This window comes from Vespula vulgaris, chromosome 1 (genome assembly GCF_905475345.1).
Source record: "Vespula vulgaris chromosome 1, iyVesVulg1.1, whole genome shotgun sequence".
Taxonomy (NCBI): Eukaryota; Metazoa; Arthropoda; class Insecta; order Hymenoptera; family Vespidae; genus Vespula; species Vespula vulgaris.
The window spans coordinates 7,068,149-7,091,112 of NC_066586.1; the positions used below are offsets into that span (position 1 = coordinate 7,068,149).

Genomic DNA, 22,964 nt, shown 5'->3' on the forward strand with positions numbered 1-22,964 from the left:
TAATGCAATAAGATAACCACCTCATCTAGTCAACACCGAGTTACACAGACCGCTATGATCGACACAGAGAAGATCATACGCGAATCTCCACGCTCCAGTAATTACGCAAGTAATTTTACTCGAAGGTCCTCAGGGCACGTCGAGGTCGAACGATTTCTCGCTTGGCCAGGACGCTACATTAAACTCCTACCCCATCATGACTATCATCATTTTCATCATTAGATCGTACTTCGACAAACGATCGAGAATGCGTTCTTCGACGAGACACGAAACATCGAATTCTCGAAGGACGTTAAAATATTTGCGAGTATTATATACGGAGAAGATTATAAATTTCTTTCCGAAATCGAATAAAAGCAAACATCATTGATGAGAAGCGTAGAAGAAGAAACGAAATGGACGAAGCGACTCGTTAATCTTCTACTCGGTAACTAATTGTAAGTCGAGGAGATGCGTATCTTGGGGGGATTTCTGTTGCAGACGGATGATTCGTCGAGAGTACTCTTCTATCTCGTGATGCTAACCACCTTAGTGGCTCTTCCGCGTAAGAGCGCCGAGAAACCGGATGTTGAGACGGCAAAGAAGAGGAATCTCTCTTCTAAAAAAATACAGGAATAAACAACATAAAGAAGATAAAAATAAAGAATTATAAAACGTTTTTAAGAATTTACAAAGACCTTTTAATTATCTCGTATTCCGTGAAAGAGATAATTTCGTTAAAATTGCGATCGTTCTATTCGTTGGTACATCCTGAAGAGAGAAAAAAATGAGAGGAGGAGGAACACGGATATCGCTTTCCTCTTCGGCACTTCGAACGAAAGAAACGTGCCACGCCTATAAAGTTTTCGCGTCCGTTTCCTTCTCCATCTTCTTAGTTTCTCTCTCTCTCTCTCTCTCTCTCTCTCTCTCTCTCTCTCTCTCTCTCTCGCTCTCTCTCTCTCTCTTTCACTCTTGATTTCAGACATTCAGCAGCCACGTCGTCCTACGTCGAGTTATTCTTGGTCACGCGTTAGTAAATGCGCAAGCTGCATCGACTCCGGTCATCTTTCCTTCCGGTCGATGTAGCCTGAGAAGCTCATCGAATGTATAGAAATTTGAAAATGTATTCGTCTATCTAATTTAACGAATATCACTAATTGATCTTTTTCATTAGAACTTACGTACATAAATATCTCTAAATATTTTCGTTAAAAGTTATTAATAATCAATATTAATGACAGAGAAAGAGAGAGAGAGAGAGAGAGAGAGAGAGAGAGAGAGAGATTTGCTGATTCCATAGTCGGAAAGATTCTAACAAAATGTTTGAAAACATGAGGAACACTGCATGTTCTTTTTATACTCTGATCGCTCTTGGCAAACATTTACACGTTCGTCTCTCGTATCTCAATAGATCGATTTCCAAGACTTCTACTTTCTCGAAGAAAACGCGAATACGAAAAGAAGAACTTTTCTAAATCGACGATCTTTTTCGATCGACGAAATCGAACTTCGTCATTGTTTCTAGTAAACCAAATTCAGAGAGTGATTTCAAGATAATTCGATCATTTTTCACGAAATAACGAGCTTCGAGTCCGTCCTTTTTTCTCTTTTTGTTTTTGGAGAATTTCAGCAGAATGTTTATTCTTTCGATCTAAATGCTAACACAAGACCCATATTTTACAAAGTTTTAAGAAGAGGATAAGCTTTCTTTCTCCGTACGTCTAGATTTATCGACGATCTTCGGTGTTACGTACTCGTTCTCTGAGAATCAAATTGTCCGACGTTTACAAAGAGTATATGTATACATATTCAGTTTATAATCTTGTCCATAATTAGTATTATGACTTTGAGATATGCGTCGTTTCACACGATTTTTTTTATACTTGAATTTTACAACTATATTCATGAAATAATAACCACAAACAAGTGTTCTACTTTTTTAAATATACAGGATGATAATTGGGGTAGACTAGGATCATACTTGAAAGTCTTATAACTCAGAAATTAAGCATTTCCGGGCCAATGTTGATAGAAACTAGTTTTCTTCTTTACGTATAAGGAATTCATTCTTAAAGTTTTACCGTAATTTTATTACACTCTCTACTCTTGGAAACTTGCTAGAAAATTTTATATTGTCAATTTTATGTTGTATTTTAGTGCAATAAAAATAAATAAATAAACAAATAAATCAAAAAACCAAGGTGAATTTAAACGAATAAAGCTATACAGCAATATAAACATATATAAGTATATGTAGATATAGATGTTGCGGAAGAAAAGCATCGCACAGGAAGACGGAAAACGCGTGCTCCGTTCTTCTCGGTTTGAACGCGTGCACGAAGCGACGCGAAACCAGTTTAACCGTCGTGAAAGTACGCTGAAGGCTTCGTCAATGAAACCGGCGCAATCTCGAGCGAATATGCGGCTTTGCATTTTCGAATGACACGAAGGAAGTAAATACCAACTCGTATTAGTATTAAAATGTTCTCCCCTCGAAATTCGTATGAAAATAAATATTATTCACGTTTATAAAATATTCAAATTCTTTCCTTAATTTCCTTTTTATAAAAAACAAAAGATCAACTTTACAACAAATTTCGATATTCTATAAAAAAAGTTAATCGAAAATCGGGAAATATTTAGCCCCTTCATCGTTTCAAGAATATCACAAACTTATAATTTTATGAATTCCAACGTGGTGAAAAAGAAAAAAGAAAGAAGAGTATGTAATTTATATAAAATAATTGATGGTTAATAAAAATATATATTTACGTGTTATGTGAATATTGAGCAAAAAAAAAAAAAAAAGAGAAAGAGATATGGTTGACATCATTACTATTTGGTTAAAGTAATAGGATTAATGTTCGATTAATATACCAAGTAAAAGATGAAAGGTGAAGACGTTAATGATCGGTAAAATCAAATGAATCTTTCCAACATCCATAAAAGCAAGAAGAATACTCGATAGCTCGTGGCGAAGGTGGTAGAAAAACTCGTTTTCAAAAACGGGGACGATTAATGCGCTAATCGAGAGGCATATAGGTACGATGAGAAGAGAAGAAGAAGAAGAAGAAGAAGAAGAAGCGAAGAAACGTCTGTATCCAGAAAGGCGCAACGTCAAAGCCTCGTCTCGAAGCAACCGAGCGTGATAAAACCGGCTTCGTCCACCTCGCGATTCTCCTTGCGATTCTTCTGCCGATTCAATTCTCCTCGCGGGATCGCTTCTCATCGTCGTCGTTTCTAAGCGATCGGCAGCATCGTGCAAAAGCTGTCCTTCGTCGGCATTACGAACTAGCAGGTAGAGAAACGGAGACGAACTCTACAAAAAGCGATCGTAGAATTTATCTACCGACTGGCTCCCGGACCTGTGTTTATCCAGTGCACGCTTCGCGTTCCAGTTTCTCTCATCTCATCTTATCTCATCTCATCTTGAACTCGTCTCATCTCACCGAGTTGTTTTCTTGGCGCCGACTCGACCGATATGCAATTACGCTTTTCCGAACGATTACGAGGATTTAAAAAAAAAGAAAAAAAAAGAAAAGGAAAAAAGAGAAGAAAAGAAAAGAAAAAATCGTGGACTCTCTTTAGAAAGGAGATCTATTTGCATAACTTTCTCATTGGATTAATGTACCATGACGAATTATGATGAAATTCTTTCGTTTCAGCAATCGTTCCTTTATGCCTGATATGATTGTTATAAATTTAGGATTATACAAGTCAAATTGTGATAAAAGCGTAGGATGAATGTTTGAGGGAACGATTTTCTTCGTAAATAAATCGCAATGATTTATAACGAGGATGCTTTATACTAGACCTGTCTACAGTAGTAATAATCTTGAGAAGTATGTAAAAATATCTGATCGATGAGGCTATTGGAGCAACCTTAATCTATGTATATTTTCTTTTTCTTTACATACAATACCAATCAATCGATAGACTCGAATAATCCTGAGCCAACGAAGATCAAGTGCTCTGCTGACGATGCATACGGAAGCGTCGATAAAACGTCGAAGTACGAATAGATTTAGATATAACTATCGATAGGAAAATACGAAAATTGTTTATTAATCACTCGGTGGTCTAAAATCAATTTTTGTATAAGAAAGAAAAAGAAATAAGAAGAAAGAAAAACTATCTTCGATGTAAATAGCACACAATTCGCTTTAAAATACACAATATCTCTGAAGAACATGAAAAAAGTTAATGTCGGATCATTAAAGTGAAAGGAAAGTATTACAAAATGATAGAGTACCTGCAGATACGACAAAAATCTTTTCCACAATGAGGAAACCGACGTCGACTGGACTGTGGCATGATTAAAAAAATCTCGATGGATCAACAATTATTCGAATAGAAGAACGTACGTATCTACGGAAAAGTCGTTTCCGTAAGTGTGATGTACGGCGAGCACCCCGAAGACAAACTGAACGTGAATAACCTACAGAAAGCAAGGGGAAGTCCTCTCTCTTTCTCTCCCTACTGCCGACTCGCTACCGCCATTACTATCCTATACTTCAAGAACGAGACTTGATTGCTGCAAAGTATTCAGGTGACTGTCCCACTTCCGAGACAACCTCTCGACAATCTCGACAGGACTGGATACGAGACGACGAAGAAGACGAAGACGACGGAAGAGTAGTAGGTAGTTAGGTAGGTAGATAGGTAGGTAGGTAGGTAGGTAGGTAGGTAGGTAGGTAGGTAGGTAGGTAAGTAGGTAGATGGATAGGTAGGTTGATAGGTAGGTAGGCAGGTAGGTGGGTAGGTTGGTTGGTAGGTAGATGGGTAGATAGATAGACGTATACATATATTGGATAAGAGTAAGAGAAGGAGAAAAGAAGGAAAAGAAAAAGAAAGGACAAGACGTGCCGATTTATGCATCTCTCGTGACGGTGTTCATCTCAGTTCGTTCCTCTCTACCTCTCCCACGACTCGAATCGATAATAGCTAGGCCGTCTCGCGAGAAAGATCCGGAAGGCGATTCTTAGGTTCGTTCTTGAAGAGAAGAGAAAGCTTGGCTTATCGCGTAGGCGGCTTATCGTTGTTGGCATAAATCGTGGCTAGTTGGGGGTGGCTGAACGTCGTAGTTCGTCGACGGAATAATCCCATGGGGACGCTAAAAGTACGAACGGTCTGGAAGGGTGAGGACAAGAGGAAGAAGGAGAATGCAGGAGGGTATCGCCGGTTCTGCAGTTGCCAGAAGCAACCTTCATGAAAGGCTAATGAAGACGCGTCGCTCCGTATTCCCAGAAGCCCACGACTGGGACGCGGTCAGCTCGGCCTAACGACTTGCCGACTCCTCATGCTGGCTAAATTGCCGATTATCTCTCCACCATATCCGATATCGATCGCGAACCTCCCATCCTTTCTTCTCGCGGTTTCTATGTCATTCCGTATACATCCGAATCCGGATCAATGGGTAACGACTTCAAAAAAATCTTACTCGTAATCGACCCAAAATCTTTTTCAGATAAAACCTTTGCAGGAGATCTCGCAAAAGATATTTCTAACAGGTATTTCTTTCTTGCAAATTCGAATTTATACATTAATCGAAGGAAACGAAGAGAATTTATATGTATTTCGAATTCTATATTCCCCCGAATACTGTAGGGAATAAAAAACTTTCGTTATGACTTTTTCGAAAGCTCGCATCGCTGCATAAAATTCATTGAAAATTCTTCCTTCCGAACGAATAGAAAGAAAGAAAGAAAGAAAGAAAGAAGGAAGGAAGGAATATGTTGGGGAAAAGGAGATATCGAGGAGACAGAATATGAAAGAAAGAGATAGGACGAATAAAACATGTCACCAAGAGATGATGGAAAAAGAAAAAATTTGAAACTCTACCGGTAACGTAAATCGCTGGAATGCGGAGATTTCCCTAGAGAAGCTTAGCAATATGCCGGAATATCGGTCATCGTACTTCCCATCGAGCTTTTTCGCAAGCTCTTTTCTCTGTAAGGAATCAAATCAAATGAGTTTTTTTTTTTTCGTTTAACCAGTACTATATATATATATATCCCCATTACGATCCAAGTTATTTTGATTATTCGACAAGAAAAATAAATCTTTATATTTATGCTTTATCGAAATGATTTTTTGTTCGCGAAGAAAATATCTCTTCACGACCCCTCGTTTCTTTGACAACTTGAGAGAACGAAAGAATTCCAATACTTGCCGTTTCCGCGAAGCTATCGTTTAACTCGGAGAGAAACTTTTATTTCGACGATAAGAAATATTGATCGAATGTAACGATGGATATCGACTTGTTTTCCCAAGTGACAAGATTCCATTGCAAACAACATCTATTATATTATATATCGAACACATGATCCCAGTAAATCAAGATTCTTACGAAACGTAACAAAAATTTATTCTTCTTACTTAAAGTCTATAAAAATTATTTTCATTAATATTTTGTAAGAGGAAGGTTGAACTCTTTAAAGTTAATGATAATAATAATAATAGTTGAGCATATCACTGGGTAAACAAGCGTAATTTTTTCTATAGCTATTCGTACGGCTGTTTTAGTGCTGAAGTTATTAATGTAAAAGTTAAAAGCAAATGATTTTATCGTTATACGACGTGAACATCAATTTGTTTCAAGACGAGAATCGAATCGGAAAACAGCGGCTCTTGAATGTTCAGACTGTTCCATATTTACCTACTTTTCCAGTTTACTCTTTTTCCAACGGTGCCATATTCTTTTTATTGAAATTTCAATGTCTCGTAGAGTCTCCACGAAGTATCTTTTTTATAATTAAATAAGTTTTTCCTTCTTGTAATAGAATTCTATGTTTACCGCTAGGCTGTTATATGAAATTTGAAATTCGCGTCACGCCAACTATGGTACGTAATGATAAAATCATTTATTTTTAACTTTCACATTAATAACTTCAGCTAACAATAATTCATGGCTAAGAAAGCCGTATGAAAATCTGCGAATAACGCGCATTATAAAATTCACCGTAACGTGCCAATTACGGTGTGTAAAATGAAAAAGTCATTTATATTTCATCCAATTATTTAACCTCCAGTAATTTAATATTTTATATAACCTACGAATACAATTTGAATAATATAAATTTTCCCAAATTCGAGATCTCTGGTATTGACAAAAATTGTTGGTTCAATATTGTGGAATTAAGCGGATAACCTATATATCGAATAACGTACCATACTTACGCAAAACAACAGATAAATAATATTTATTTGAAGTGACAAATAATTGATCACACTAACTTTTCACAGACAATAGATTGATTCGTCCCAGACAGACAACTAACAGCGAACAGACAGATGGACTTCAAGTATAGACAATGTATTTCCTTCCTAGATTTATTACAGTCTGACTTTAGACTTCAGACTTCAAATTAACTCATTACATGCTACCGAATATATGTGTGTCTGTCTGTCTACATATACGGTAGCACGTAATGAGTATAAATATATCTATGCATATAAGTATAAACATATATAAGTACGTGTATGACACTCCCACTTCTCGCCAACTGTGCTATGTAATCGTTTATTTTATACCTGAAATTTCGACTTGTTCGCGATATGTGTAGTCAAGAATCTTCTACTTCTTTTAAACGATCGAGAATTGTCTGTGATTGACGCGATATTTACTAAAATATTTTTTACAATTTCATATTGTCACGTATCAGAAAAAGAAACAAAGAAATAGAAAAATTTTAATCTACGACAAGTAACGATCCAATTGTTAATCCGTAAGATCGTAACTATGTAAACGACAATTCTACAAATCTTTGCAAGTTATTAAAATCGAGCAATACACTTGTATTATTACGCGTCGATCAGGTACCAGCGATAATTCAATGTGACAGGACACAATTTATATTCCACCCTCCGCAATAGGCAGCAACGTCCGATGGTGCTCGAGTCGATCATAAATTTAATTGTGTAACGAGCCAACGCCTCGTCTATTAGTACAGACGCATACATACGCATAGATTCATTTTCTCTCTTTCTTTGCGTGATAACAGCAAGTAATTATTGGTGACAGTTCGATGAACGATCGAACCAGGAATTCATTTATTTCCGTACCATAAACAGTTCGATCGAGCGAATAAAATAAGTCTCGTTAAAAGTAACAAAAAAAAAAATAATAATAAACAACAATGTGGTATAAAGATTTGTGTATGTATGTGTGTGTGTTAAAGAAAGAAAATGTCTGATCGTTCGTGAATTTATTGACCTTCGTATGTACGTTTATTATTGATCTTGTATGTACCTAAAGAATGGATGAGGGATTGTGCTACTCGATCGTTGTCCAAAAAAAGCGAGACAAAAAGTGAAATAAAAAAAGAAATATCGAAGGTTTTTTTGTACATATATGGATGAATCGATGGACGGATCAAATAGAATGAAGAACAGTCAATCATAGTCGAGAATCGCAATCGAAAGAAAAGTTCTTACAGAGAGAAAAGTATCTTACAAACAAAGCAACGTAATAGCGTAATATAACGTAACATAGCAATTTGTTAAATGTTATTTCTTTATTATATATAAAAATTTCACGATCTTATTCTTTACGATCTTATCTTTAATTTCATCCTAATAATAACAATAAAAAGTAAAGTGATAAAAAAAAGAGAGAGAGAGAGAAGAAAAGAAAGTAAATATCATCGGTCTCGTTTAATTCTTCCTGTCCTTCTCCCAGATCCCAAAACATACTAGGTCTTGGTGAAAAGGGACGATCGTAAGTACTGCAAGGTACATTCGTGTTAACGAGGGAGAATTTCAATACTGCGGCTGCTCTAGGTACGAGCGAACGTAAGTCACGGCTTGCCAGACGTACCTCAGTATAAAGAGTTTACGAGGCGAGCCTAGGCAGAGCCAGTTAGTTCCACCTGGTAGTAAAAGGAGCAGTTAAAGTGTCTGAAATATCGCCTAAAGCGCACACATACATGAAGAAAAGGGGTGGGCGAGGGGGGTGGAAGAGAGTCTCGAATGAGAATGCGCAAGCGTATACACTAATACATCCTAACCACCAAATAAACTCTCTATCCATCTCTTTCTGTCTCTTTTTCTTCTTCTCTTTTTCTTTCTCACTATCTTTTAATCTTTATCCTAATCTCAAACCGATTTGAAATTACAAATAAAAATCTTTAATTTTTCTTCAATTCGAAAAGAAAATTCATTTTCTTATTATAACATAGAAAATCGAATTCTATAAAATACACGCACAACATACATGCATACATACGTGCATACATACATACGTATATAAACACACATACAAGTCTGAATAATACAAGCACCGTCCAGACGACTTTACATAATGGCCCGGAGAACTTTAAACTATGCATTTAATTTAATTAAGCAATTAGGAGAGAGCATGACGCTCGCTCTATCATTACGCAACGCTCGTAGACGGCTAACTGAATTACGGGCTTTGCGTTTCGCGGACGAGCAACGCGTTCCGAGACATCGATTAAATGTTCGCGCTCATTTCTGGTACGACGTCCCATCGAACCGGTATCTTTGAATTTTTCTTAAAACGATAAATGTTAATTATTTACATTAAATATATAACGCATACATTATCGGTTCTCTGGCTAAACATTCTCGGCTTTACGTAATGATAAAGAAGATTAAGAGTGTTCTCCTCGCTAATGAAATCTGCACTTCTTTTTCTAATATTTCTCTTAGCAAAAGAGAGAGAAAGAGAGGGAGAGAAAGATAGAGACGGTGATAATGACTGATTGGTATTCAAATGTATGCACGCTCTAGCAACTCTTCCAATATTACTCACTTATGATTCATCCGAATCATATCAACGCTCTTTTTGGATCGAGCCGAGTATAAAACATTTTCGAAAATAATACAAAACAATTATAAAAAAGAAAAAAATAAAAATAAAAAATAAAAAGAGAACAAACGAATCTAAAAATAGTTTCATATTATAACAGTGTCGTATCGTAATAATATTGTACCGAATTACTTTTCAATAACAATTTTTAACTTTCTTCGATTAAAGATATATTAGTATCAATCGAGATGAGATAAAACTATTTGTTTCTATTAACGACATTGATGATTAAAATGACAAAGAAACGGTGACTCATTAAACCAACGCTAACAGGCTTGCCTTGCGCGGGAACGTTCGCGTTAATGCGGAAAGATATTTATAAAATGAGAAAGAGAGAAAAAGAGAGAGAAAGAGAGAGAGAGAGAGAGAGAGAGAGAGAGACGAGAAATTGTAGCCAAGCGTAGACAGCCAGCCGATGTCCTGGGAATAGATCTCGAAACCTAGTTATGCGATTTATTCCGAGCGAGGTCGGCAACTATTCGCGAAAGCACGCGAAAGCTCGCGTGGCTTTCGGCTCGAGAAAGGTCATAGACACTGGAAGAAAGCTAAGCTATACGCTCGATCGAGCGTTCCCTTCGAGAGCGATAGGTATGCGCTTCGTTTCCTCCTTTCGAGGGAAAATCGAGCGATCGGCATTACCGATCGTTCTTTTCTATATTCGAAACACGTATACCTATACGTACTACATACCTACTAGATACGAGAATCGAGAAAGGAGAAACGATGATTTACCGTTTATCAATTAATTAATCGTCTATACGCGTTTGTGATTCCCTCATTGTATTCCTTTTAAATACTATATCCTTGTTCCTTTTACCATATTTAGAATAGAAATGCATATCAATGACATCGATCTAATTTCTCCGTTTGCTCCGTCGATTTTTTATTGGAAAATTGCTTTCAATAAAAGTTTTAAAGATCGATACAATATACGAGAAAAATTTTTTACTTTCTTTATATCTCCCAGTTTTTTTCTTCTTCTTCATTTAATTTCCAATTAATTTAACATATAATCTTTTAGTATATAACAATGTGATATACGTATAGACTTTAACTTTTCCACGATTAACACCTACGACGTATAGATTTCTCTATTATTAAATATGTAAGATCTTCGACCGTGAGTCATCCTGTTTTTCATCTCATTTCTCTAGTTTTTGGCGATTATTACCTTCTCGCCGCCAACGTAGTGTCGTTAAAGAGTAACCGGAGAAGTTTTACGAGTGATGAGAAGAAAGCGAGATAAAGAAAGAAAGAGAGAGAAATCCGATAATCGGTAAATAATTCGGAAAATCGCAGTGCCACGGCATTTTCGCGCGAGACGAGTGCAAACTGCTTTATGGCCTTCGGCCGTCGTTACTAATGACATTAGCGTCGGGTGGTGCTCAAGGCACGTTAGAACGCGGCGACATTAATGAGCCGATTTATTAGCATAGTTTATAATACGGAAGGTATTAGATATAACACTTCACGAAGGGTCAAAACTATTATCATTTTGAAATACGAGCTTCGTGTAAAAAATCATAACGGGACAGTTAATTTTCTTTTTCTTCCACTTTTTTATAAAATAAAAATAGATAAAAAGAGAGAAACTAGCCTGGCAAAAATTTCTTTCGATGATTTTTTTAACAAAGCGTAAGTCTGGACAATCCTAGAGAAACGATTTCCGCGAGAGTAGCCGCGATTATTCATTCTACTGTCTATACGGAACGTTTAGAAACGTATTGTGCGTGGTTATTGAACTCTTGGGAGAGTAATCGCCGCAATCCTCTCTCTTTCTCTCCCTCTCTTCCTCTTTCTCTCTCTCTTTCTCTTTCACATTCATCCTATTCATTCGTCTCTATCCTCTATCTTTTTTCTCCCTTAGACCATTATAATCGGGAATATATAGACATAGGTACTTATAATTATAAATAACAGGTACCTACGTGCATTCAAATGGATTACATAAGATTCACGTAGAAATACTGGCAATAAAAAAGGAAAGAAAGAGAGAGAGAGAGAGAGAAGACGCGAAAAATGACGTAGAGTCTTAGAGTTTATTAGCTAAGGTCCAGCGAGACCTCCTTTCAGTTAAACACAATGTGCACAGGGAATTGAAATAACTTTTTGAGCTTTCAACGACTACACTGGCCACGAACTTGCTACTTCACAAAGCTCTCTCTCTTTATTTCTCTCTCTCTCTCTCTCTCTCTCTCCTTTCTTTTCACTCTCGTGATAACAAGCCGTTGCAGGAAGGTACAGCACGCTCGAGAGTTTCATTTTATGAAAGATCAAGAGGCATCGGAATAAACACGATACTACTTTTACTACCTAGACTGTAAAAAAAAATGGCTAATGGAAGCACGTTAGAGAGATAACGAGGTCGAATTTGCGCCAAGAATACGTGTACCAATTTAGAAAGAGTCTCGATTAATCGTCCTTTTAATTATCTAACCTCTCAGAGTTTACTTTTTATATACAATCTTAAAATAATCTCTAGAGTATCTCTGAACGAATTTCTAATTTAGTATTTTATATTTGTAATAAGACTTATCTTTCTTCTTAAAAAAAAAAAAAAAAGAAGAAAAAAAGAAAAAAGAGAGAAAGAAAACAAAAAAAAAACTATCAAAGATTAGTTTTAGCCCGTAATTACGTTTCCTTCATCATTTTTTAAAAGAACGATTTGTACCTATTTCTCGATCGGCAAACGCGAAACTATTCGCGTAGAAAAGAGATTTTCACGAAGTAGGTTCTTCCGTGTCCCGGGAGAAATTTCGCGTTGATCACTGAGCTTAGAAACGTTGAGCGATTTCTTAACGCGAAAGTCCGGCAACATGCCACGAACGGACCGCCTGGTGTATACACAAGTTCGTTCGAAGATAAACGATCCTTAACTCACAAACGAAAGAACCTTTCTCTCTTCGAACTTCTTCTTCATCTTTTCCCTACTTTGTCTACTTCGATTTCGATTCAAGGACAAAAAGTATCGGTGATCCGACGAACCGACTGATCCATAGGTAAGAAAAGCGATTTCATGTTCGCCAACACGCTCCTGTAATTTCACACTTTACGACTAACTCCGTTCCTCACCAAACGTTTTCGATAAAGGCTCCAATTTTTATGAACGCCACCCGTAGCGCCAGCTGAAAGGGAAAAACTATCGGAAAACAATTCAAGTCGGTCAAGCTTCGCATACGAAATCGCGATAGAAACACATTCAAATTTTTCCACCTTCTATCTGGCAATATCATGGTGGGTGATTTGAACAAAAAAAAAAAAAAAAGGAGAAAGGAAAAGCAAAAGAGAAAAAAAGAGAGACGATAAGCTAGATGAATTTATAGGAAAAAAAAGAAAGAAAAACAAGTGAAACAAAAATTGAAAAATTTACGAGCGAGAGAGGTATTATTGGTGCAACTACTTTATTCTCTCTTCCTACCTAGACTCGACCCAGTTCCGAATTTTAAACATATATTTAAATATATATATATATAATATATATATATATAAAATATATATATACACACATATACATATATATTATATGTACATATATCGTCTCGCTTTCTCCATTGTCTTTTCATATATCCTCTCTCTCTCTCTCTTTCTCTTTCTTTCTCTGTCTCTCTCTCTCTCTATCTATCTCACTCTTTGTAACGTAGAAGAGAAGGCAGGTTTCGATACACGTTCGCGATTAAAACTAGACTCTCCGTTGGCTAGATTATGACTCTCGTTAGTGGTACAGAACGTACCTAGCCGAATCGGAAAATAGCTCGAGCGAATATCGGCGTCGATAGCACCGGCTCAGCCGCGATAATTTCCAGTGAGTTAGCTAGCTAGCTAGCTAGTTTTAACCTTCACCGTGTTAACACCGATTCAAGACGTGGACCGTGAACATATGTATGTATGTACGTGGATCGTTCGCCGTTCTAAAGTCGAGAGTATTTATATCCCTGGAACTCTACGAGTTTATGTATGTATGTACATATGTATATGTGTATAAAGTGAACCTTCTCAGCTTGACTCGTCGTTACATCACCATCGAATTTCAACGCAATCCATTAACATCTCGTTAAGATAATCGAAATCGATAATAAAAAGAAAGAAAAGAAAATCATTAATTCGTGTACTCATTAAATCGGAATATTACTTACTTCGTTTGAAAGCCTTCGAATTCTTCCTGTTGTTCACTGATCGAAGCCTCGAGATCCAAATACGCTCCGTAATCGCCATCTTTGTAAAGTTGAAGAGCCGTATCATCGAGCTGTAATAAAATTAAACATTCGTGAGCCAAGTTGTCTCGTTCTTTCTTCCTATCAATCGACAATTATGATTCTGATATGTGTTAGATATCTTTCTCAAACTTTCTCTATCTCTCTGCTCTTCTTTTCGAATTCTTAAGAAAGATTCGAACGCAAGGAAAAGAAAGAAAAAAAGAAAGAAAGAGAGAGAAGGGAGAGAGAGAGAGAGAGAGAGAGAGAGAGAGAACGTGACCCATATTTCTAAAAACTTCAGTTTCAAAATAGTTTTCAGCCGGTGAAACGACGCCCGGCAAAACACCAGCATTTATAATGCTCTCCTGCTGCATTTCTCCGGTTTCTAGGCGCCCTCCATTCGAAGGAAGAACCTCATGCACTGTTACGAAAGACCAAATGCTTGTGTAATACTTCTTTAGGCTGAACGCATGACCAGAAAACTCGGTTAAGATTTTTCGGTCGTTAAAAAAATTTATCTAAAAGCGATTAGTCACGTTGACTTCGACTAATTGATTCTGCGAGATTGAAACGACAATTTCGATTTCAATAACTATTGTAATAGGTTCTAGTAGAGTTTCGTTATAACTATTGATTCCATAACGTTATCTACTTCGAAACGTAGATACTCTAAATCGGCTCGTTCGCAATCGTGTAAAGTTAAATGTCAACGGATCTGGAAACCTGATAATCTGTGTACGGTTATCACCGAAAGACTGAGCGATAATGTAAAGGACAAAACGTAGCTAAATCGATATTATCGGTTAATAGATTGCGTAGCTCGTTCGTTGCTATGTATTTCGTGCTGTCATAATACTACTTTAAAACGAATAAACAAACATTTGACAAAGTATGTACATGTTCTCGAGTACTCTACTCGACTTTGTTTACACCGTTCAAATGGTATGTGCTTTTGAACAACATTTCTTCATTAAAAACGTATACATGTATACTTTATATATAAATGCTAAGAAATTTAAACGCTATCAGAAAACAATTCTCTTTCTAAATATGTTAAAACGTTCATCAAACATTACTTTGCTAGATCCAACGAAAAAAAAAGAAAAGAAGAAAGAAAAAAAAATGAAAAAGATAAAAATAGATATCTATTTTCTTTGAAATTGTCAAACAACAATTCTGTTGATAAATTCGAAAATAAACGTTTTGATTTTGTTTTCGCAACAGCATTCGAAGGGTGGCACGTTGACACAAAAGACATTGTCGACATGTAAACGACGTCTACGTGGAATTTACGACGGCGGATCGAGTAAGGCTTCGCCCGTTTTCGAGTAGGTTTCATCAGATTTCTCGGCACATTGCTCGTCTTGCGTAGGACGACGCTTCTCACTCTCCTGGAACAGCTTTGTTTGTTCAAAGTCATATGGATGTTATGCAGCCTCTCTGCCTCTCCTTTTCCTCTCCCAAACCCCTTTTACCCAGCCTGCCTGCTTTTCTATCATCTTCGAGTTTCCAACGCTTGCGAAAGGAGAGAAAGACAATAGCGAAGATAGGATGCTTTCGAGGATATCGTTGGCGTCACTCGACCGCTTGATCTCCGTCAAAGAAATTTTCTTCCTGAATATTATTTCGTTCATGGTCTTAATTATTCGATTCCATGTTCGTTAGAAAAATATTCGATGCATAATGAAACGCGAAATATAAATTGGAAATATTCTACCTCATTTAAACATAGTTTGGGATTAAGATAAAAATTATATTTTATTTCTATCATTTAATACTACAAAAAGAATTATCCAATGAATGAATTTTTGCAAAAATAATTTTTAAGATATTAAATAAGAGCAGAGAATTTTTATTCTAATTTCGAACGTTTAACTCCACGTTCGATAAAAAAATTTTCGAAGGAAAGTAAAACACAAAGTGTCATTTTGAAACATGTAATTTATCTCATTTAAATAGAACTTAAAATTAAGATAAAGAGTATCCTTAATTTCTATGCTCTTACTTAATACTAAATCGATTTATTTTTGTAAGATCTGTTAATAAGATTAGTATTTTAATTTATTGTTTATAATTCTTAAAGTTTATTTAATATTAGAATAATAAGTAAAACGAAATCATTTTAACAATTACGATTTACGTAACTGTCAAAAGTGAAATTTAAAACATACTTCGATCATTCTAGTGTTAATTCAAAACGACGAGAACATAGAACATTCGAATTTCTACTTGATATAATAAATAAATCCTCCATAAGTACATATACACATACATCAACGTAAAACGAAATATTTCGTTCGTTAATTTCGTCGAAGTGAAGCATGACTATTTGAGAACACTCGAGGAACATCTTGAAGATCGTAGCAAATAAAACAAATCGAAAAAGTCCAGCACTCTCTTCTTATTGCAAAAGTAGAAAAAGATCGCGTATCTGCAGTAGGAAACTAAAGGAAAATAAAAAAGAAATAAAGAAAAGAAGTAAAATAAAAAAAAAATGGAAAAAAGAATAGTAACAGAAGCGATCATCGTAGGAAGGTAGACAATATCGACTAACGGCGATGTTGTAGCCATCATCGAAACTTTACGACGATCAATGGACTTCTACTCACGTACCTTCTCTTCTTGAAAGATTTCAACGAAACTTCGAACTTTTCAACCTCTTAACGTTTCGTTAGTTAACCTTTTTCTAACTCGAAATATTTCAACGTTATTTTCCCACACATTACACATCGCTTCTTCGTAAATCATATTGCAATTTTATTCGCAATTATTTTTAATCGTTTAAAATCGTTTAGAAAAATACTAACTGTTTCCAAACGATTTCCTCCTCTTCCGTTTATAACGTACTATGCAGAATCATCGTTCTAGTGCAAATACAACGTCGTTCGTTGCAAGAATCTGCAACGTCATACATATATACGTCAAAAAAGAAAAAGAAAGGCAAGAGAAAGAGAAAGAAAGAAAGAAGAGGAGGAGAGAAAGAATGAAAATAACTAAATAAGAAGGAGAGAAAAAAACATGAAGAATCTACGAATAATCGAGTTTAATAATGTTTTCACTATAATTTGCCAAAGACGCAAATGGACGAACGAACGTCGACGGCATCTCTAGGAACAAATAAGATTTATATAATTATTTCAAACAGAAGGAAAAAGTCAATTATCTCTTAACGTTTATTAGCAATTAGTGAAATAATCGATAGAGGGATATAGGGGAAAAAAAATGAAAAAAAAGAAAAGAAAAAGGAAAGGAGAAATTCGTAGAAAACATCGATGGTTTAAAGCGTAATAAGTTAGGCTGTTTGGCCTTGGACAGAGGAAAGGCATTGCAGTAAAATGATCTGCTGCTGGTGAAAGAGAGAAAGAGAGAGAGAAAGAGAAAGAGAAAGAAAGAAAAAGAGAGAGAGACAGAGAAACGAAGCCGATGTGTATTCTCATTAGGATCGTAGGAGGATCCGGCTATTAATGGGCCGGTGTTAACTCCGAGCAGGCAGCTGCGCGTTCGCGCACACCTTCGCCAATCCCTTGAACTCGTCGAAGTAACCTCGAGTTATTACGTGTGCACGAGAAGATAATGAAAACTGCGGAAACGCAAACATTCTCCGCGACATGGCAATGGCTGCTGTTACCATACGCTGCCGCAGGGATATGTTTCTACTATTTGCATTATCTCTACTCTCTCACGAGCAAATGTGTATATGTGTGAAAATATATATCTGTATACGCTAGCTTGAAGCTGACATTGTTAACATTACTGATTAAATTACTCGATAATCTTCTCTGCTTCTCTCTCTCTCTCTCTCTCTCTCTCTCTCTCTCTCTCTCTGTCTCTGTCTCTCTCTCTCTCTGTCTCTCTATATCTTCTTTCCTTCTCTTGAAGCATGAACGATCGATAATACTAGCCACTATTATTTTCCCTTTTCTCTTTTTGCTATATGTTAGAAATAATTGTTTATTTAAAAAATGATTAGATCGTACGCTATACGTTTTGATTTATTGAGAGGTATTCTTGGAATATAATTTTCTACGATGTTGAAGAGTTAGGCCAGCTTCGTAAAAATCCCTCGCTTCTACTCGAGAAAATGTTTATGCCAGCTCATGCATACTCTTCGACTTACATATATGAAAATCTACCCTCAACACAGATGGTTTACGTGACAGAAGTTGAAATACAAACAAATAAGAATGTATTCTCGAGAATTTTATCTTTTCTCCCTTTCTCTCTCCTCTCTCCCTCTCTCTCTCTCTCTCTCTTTTTCTGTCTTCTTTACTTCCTTTTTCGGTACTTCAAATTTTGCGATAGGGTGAAACCTCTGCTCTTCCTTTGCTACTTCACTCGTCATAAAAAAAAGGCTCAAGGGTTGCAGCATCTCATCCGAAGAGGTCCTCCGTCTCGTCTCGAGACAAAAAACTCTCGTCGTCGGTACTTACATGGCATACAGGGTACACTGTGGTACAAAAATACCCCGACGTTTAAATAATATTCAAACAGATTTAAATGGTATTGTAACACGTGTATGCACAACCATATTGAAACTTTATTTAATAATTACATACATAAAAATTCGTTTAAACGAATAACAAATAAAACGGTATAACCAAGAAAGAACATAACGTGATTGGATATAAAGAACGAAAAAAGAAAGAAAAAAGAAAACAGAAAACATTTTGTGGATTCGTTATGCCGGAAGTACACTTTCGATAAGCATACTTTTCTATTTCCTTTCTACGTTTACTCCGACCGAGACTCATTCGACGCGCGCGCGCGGGAAAGTCGACATTCTTCGTAAGATGGAAAGTTAAATCGCTCGTACCGCTGCAAATCACCAATCACCAGCCACCAGCGTGACGTGGGACTATAATGTTCTATTGATTCATCTTGAATTACGTGACACGCGATCTAATATTAGCAACATTAGGTGATTCGAGTTCGTTCGTGACGCCTCATCGGATATGCTTCTCTTTAACTTTACGAGTGTCTAAGTGGTTTCGCGGCAAATCGTTGATTATTATCAAAGAAGGCTCTTCATATGTAACTATCTATGTATGTATGTATGTATTTATGTATCTTTTCTTTAAACATATCTCTACTATTTGATTCTATTCGAAAATAGTATTGTAAAGTGTGCTAATTTCTAACCATATTAGATTACTTAATCTATGTACATATATATATATATGTATGTATGTATGTATGTATCTTTCCTTTCAACATATCTCTACTATTTGAATCTATTCGAGAATAGTATTGTGAAGTGTGTTAATTTCCAACAGATTAGATTATCCTTAAACTAATCCTTTGAATAATAATCTTCTAAAATGGCGTAGAGAAAATTAATAAAAAAACAATTAGTTTGCGGACGAGAACGTTCGGAAGCGTCAGTTAAGCGACTCCAATGAGCTTTTAATAAACGATTTAGAGAGAGAGACGAGATCGACGTAAATTCTCCAAGCAAAGTACTTCTTTTATTCAATAAAAAGTCAGAAACGTCGACGAGACCAAAATTAATTGTCTCTTTAATTAATTTCTCACTACGTATATATCTTTCCTCTCTTTGTTTCTCTTTCTACTCTCTTTTTCTTTTTCAGTTACAGTCAAACTCGACTTTACACGCCTTTTACAATGCATTTACGCGTGTCGATTTAGAGCTTGGGAACTATGAGAAATTAGATAAAAAATTATACGGTTATTGTTCTCTATAGAAAACTTCCCGTTATCTATGCAAAAGAGTGTGCTATGCAAACACCTAGGTATTACAAAACAAAATGCGTCTTCGTAAGCATCTTGGAAATGGGTTACCAAGTACAATAATGACGCGCGAAGAAAATGGAAAACACGAGTATACGAGGATGCCGTTAATTGGCTTTAATTAACACACAACTACGACATCGTGGTATTGGATACACGGATGTGTTTCACGTTCACTGTAGACCCATTCAACAGCAATCACGAGAAAGCAATGTAATTTGGTTTCGACAGCTTTATCTAATTCGCCGAACATGTAAAATACATGCCTATCATGTGATACCTGTTCTATCGAGAGGAAAAGAGAGAGAGAGAGAGAGAAAGAGAAAGATAAAGAGAAAGAGAGAGAGAGAGAAAGAGAGAGAGAGAGAGAGAGAAGTCGTATAATTACACGATTCCCTAGATAGAAATCGATAACGAGAAATACACTGTTCTGATCAAGTCCAATCTTAAATGATTTTCTTTCCTAAAAATCTCAACGAATCGTTTTTTCTTTCTTTTTGAAGAAATAGCAATTTTTTGCAACTCAATGACTCGTTCTCTGTCTCTGTCTCCCTTTCTCTCTCTCTCTTCCTCTTTCGTAAAGTGTATTCTCGATATAAGTACTACAGGAGGTCAATGACCGGATAGAACGACGTGATAACACCTGCATAGAGATGATATTATAAATCGATCGTGATTAAAGACAACAGGATAGAGTCGTTAAATCAAAATAGACATTCCCTTCTGAAATAGGCTTTTAACCTTTATATAAAAACCCTACGTATTGTCAATTTTACGTCAATGATAATTTATTAATATTAGTAATGTTCTATTAACAATAGCAATCGCTCGGTTTCCCGATTACTTTTACGCTTGCTGTAATGATTCATTACACTCTCGAAACACACTCGTTGCTCTTTCAAGATGCACTGCTTCATGATTCTCTCTGCTTTTCTATACAAACACACACAAATACATCACGACACGACACGTACCGACTCTCCAAATTTCTTTCTTTGCTTTTTAATCCACGCGACCATTCATGACTCAGTCACCTCTCTGATGTTTTCCAATCATTCTCTCAGGCTTGTCGTCAATCACGTTGCACTCTCACTCCTCCTTTCTCACCCTCCCTCTCTTTCTCTCACTCTCTTGTAAGCGATCACAATGTCTCTTTCACCTAACGCACCTTATAAAAAATCACCCATATATATAAGATAAATTAAATATGTGTATACGATAAATATAAGAAAAATCATTCACATGTATACACATATATGGGTAATTTATTGATATATATATATATATATATATATATATATAAAGATCATAAAAATAATATATATATGTATAAAGATGAAGGTGGGTCGATTGAAGTGATCCAGGTTATTGCTATCGATCTTTATACATGCGATAGGCGGTTCAGTCATTCGCAACGAAGCATAACACATGAATTACGTTACACACGATGTATCAGATGTGTAGAGTTAAGTACCAACCTGTAATTAGGTACAAAACGTAATTTCAATTTGATATCGTCCCAGTGATCGTATCAGAAATAAAATGCAACATGCTTTACATGTCTCATATGTTTTACATATTTTATATGCTTATATGTTAATCGAATTTTCATTAATTCAAAGTAACTATTATACAATGAATTATTATTGGTGCTCGAGTATTATAGAAAATAATGGTACTGATTGAAAAGATAAAATAAGAAGTGCAAAATTTCTCAAAAGAATGAAAAGAAAGAGACAGGAAGATAAGAAGACATCGTGATGATCTTGTATGAACTCAGGTGACTTAGTCGAGCGATTTAGTTCCTACGGTCGGTCTCGTTAGAGGCGGAGAATGGTGTTAGACGATTAGAGAAAGACAAGAGAGCTCGAGCCGCTCGATGGAGAGGCGCCCGTGCCGGATCCGGGCACGTGAGACACGTGGGACACACGGGACGCTTGTGAATGTAACCGTTAGTTAACTTTGCCTTCGTTACTACTAATTAGCGGTATCTAAGAGCTCGTTCACGCGACGGACTGACGCTCGAGACGAATCCATTTTCAGAACACAACAAAAATGGAGTCTACTGTAAAATTAGAAGAGAGAGAGAGAGAGAGAAAGAGAGAGTTTATCGATCTACAAAACTTCTAAATTTATTATTAATGATGGAAGAGAAACAATGTGAACACCTTAGACTAGATTGTTCATATTTCATTCCGAGATGAGCTAAAAATGTTTCTCTCCTAATTTATTTTTTATTGGTTGGTAAGTAGGATTCGAAACGATCTCAGCACGAACAATGGTTCACAGTAACGTTGATATCTTTTTACTTAGATTTTTATTTAATCATGTAACGGTAGAAATAATAGGAAATTAATTCATCGGCAAAGTTTATTCTTAATTTTAAGAATTATATCTATGTAATAAATCACATAAATCACTTTTTCCGATTACTCCGACAAAGTAGATAGGTATGAATGGAAAAAAAAAAGAAAATATAAAATACCTTTTCACCAAGGATATGAACGGAAGCGTGCGATTCGTTTCACTCATAGCATACATACTCTACTTTCCCTCGAGAGTCGCTTAATTAATTTCATACGAGATATGTATGCCTTTGGCAAATATCAACGACATAGATCTCAGTGATTTTTCTCGTGTATATACGTATTTTGGTGACATCGTTCGTAAACGAGAAATAAATTATGCTCACCTCGAAGCAAATCGATCCATTGATATCGAATTTTCTCGACGTACTCAGTTTTGCTTAGACGAGCTAGTCCGCCCATCTACCATTCAGTAAATACATACTCTCACAACCGTTCACAAATAGTTATTTATATATACATACATATATATATATATATATATATATATATATATATATATATATATATATATAGTTACGAACATACCTACATAGGTATATCGCGATTGGATTATCGATTTGCTCGAGGACTCGACCCAAGCTGAAAGTCAAAGAAGAAAGACGTTCTTGTCCTTCGAGATCATTAAGCCTTGGCTAACGACCCACGTCCTTTTAGGCTCTTACCTACCTCTCGCCTCATTCATCCCCTTCGCTAACCGAGCGCAATTAGTCGTGGTCGAACGTTAGTCTCCTCGCTATTTTTCTCATCTCTTCTCGAGATCTTTCTCGTGTACTTCGTGACGAGATTCTTGATACAACTTTTGGTTTGACTTTCCAATTGTACAAGTACGTACGTTCCTTCAGA

General features: G+C 36.1%; 1 protein-coding gene across 3 annotated transcripts in view; it reads right to left on the reverse strand.

Moving 5' to 3' along the window:
- Positions 1–22,964, reverse strand: part of LOC127062522 (FH1/FH2 domain-containing protein 3) — a 63,489-nt gene that overhangs the window by 28,090 nt on the left and 12,435 nt on the right. For all 3 annotated transcript variants that reach the window (XM_050990951.1, XM_050990942.1, XM_050990933.1), the window contains one exon: positions 13,945–14,054. In XM_050990951.1, coding sequence (XP_050846908.1) covers positions 13,945–14,054 — 110 coding nt within the window. The remainder of the gene's footprint in view (positions 1–13,944; positions 14,055–22,964) is intronic.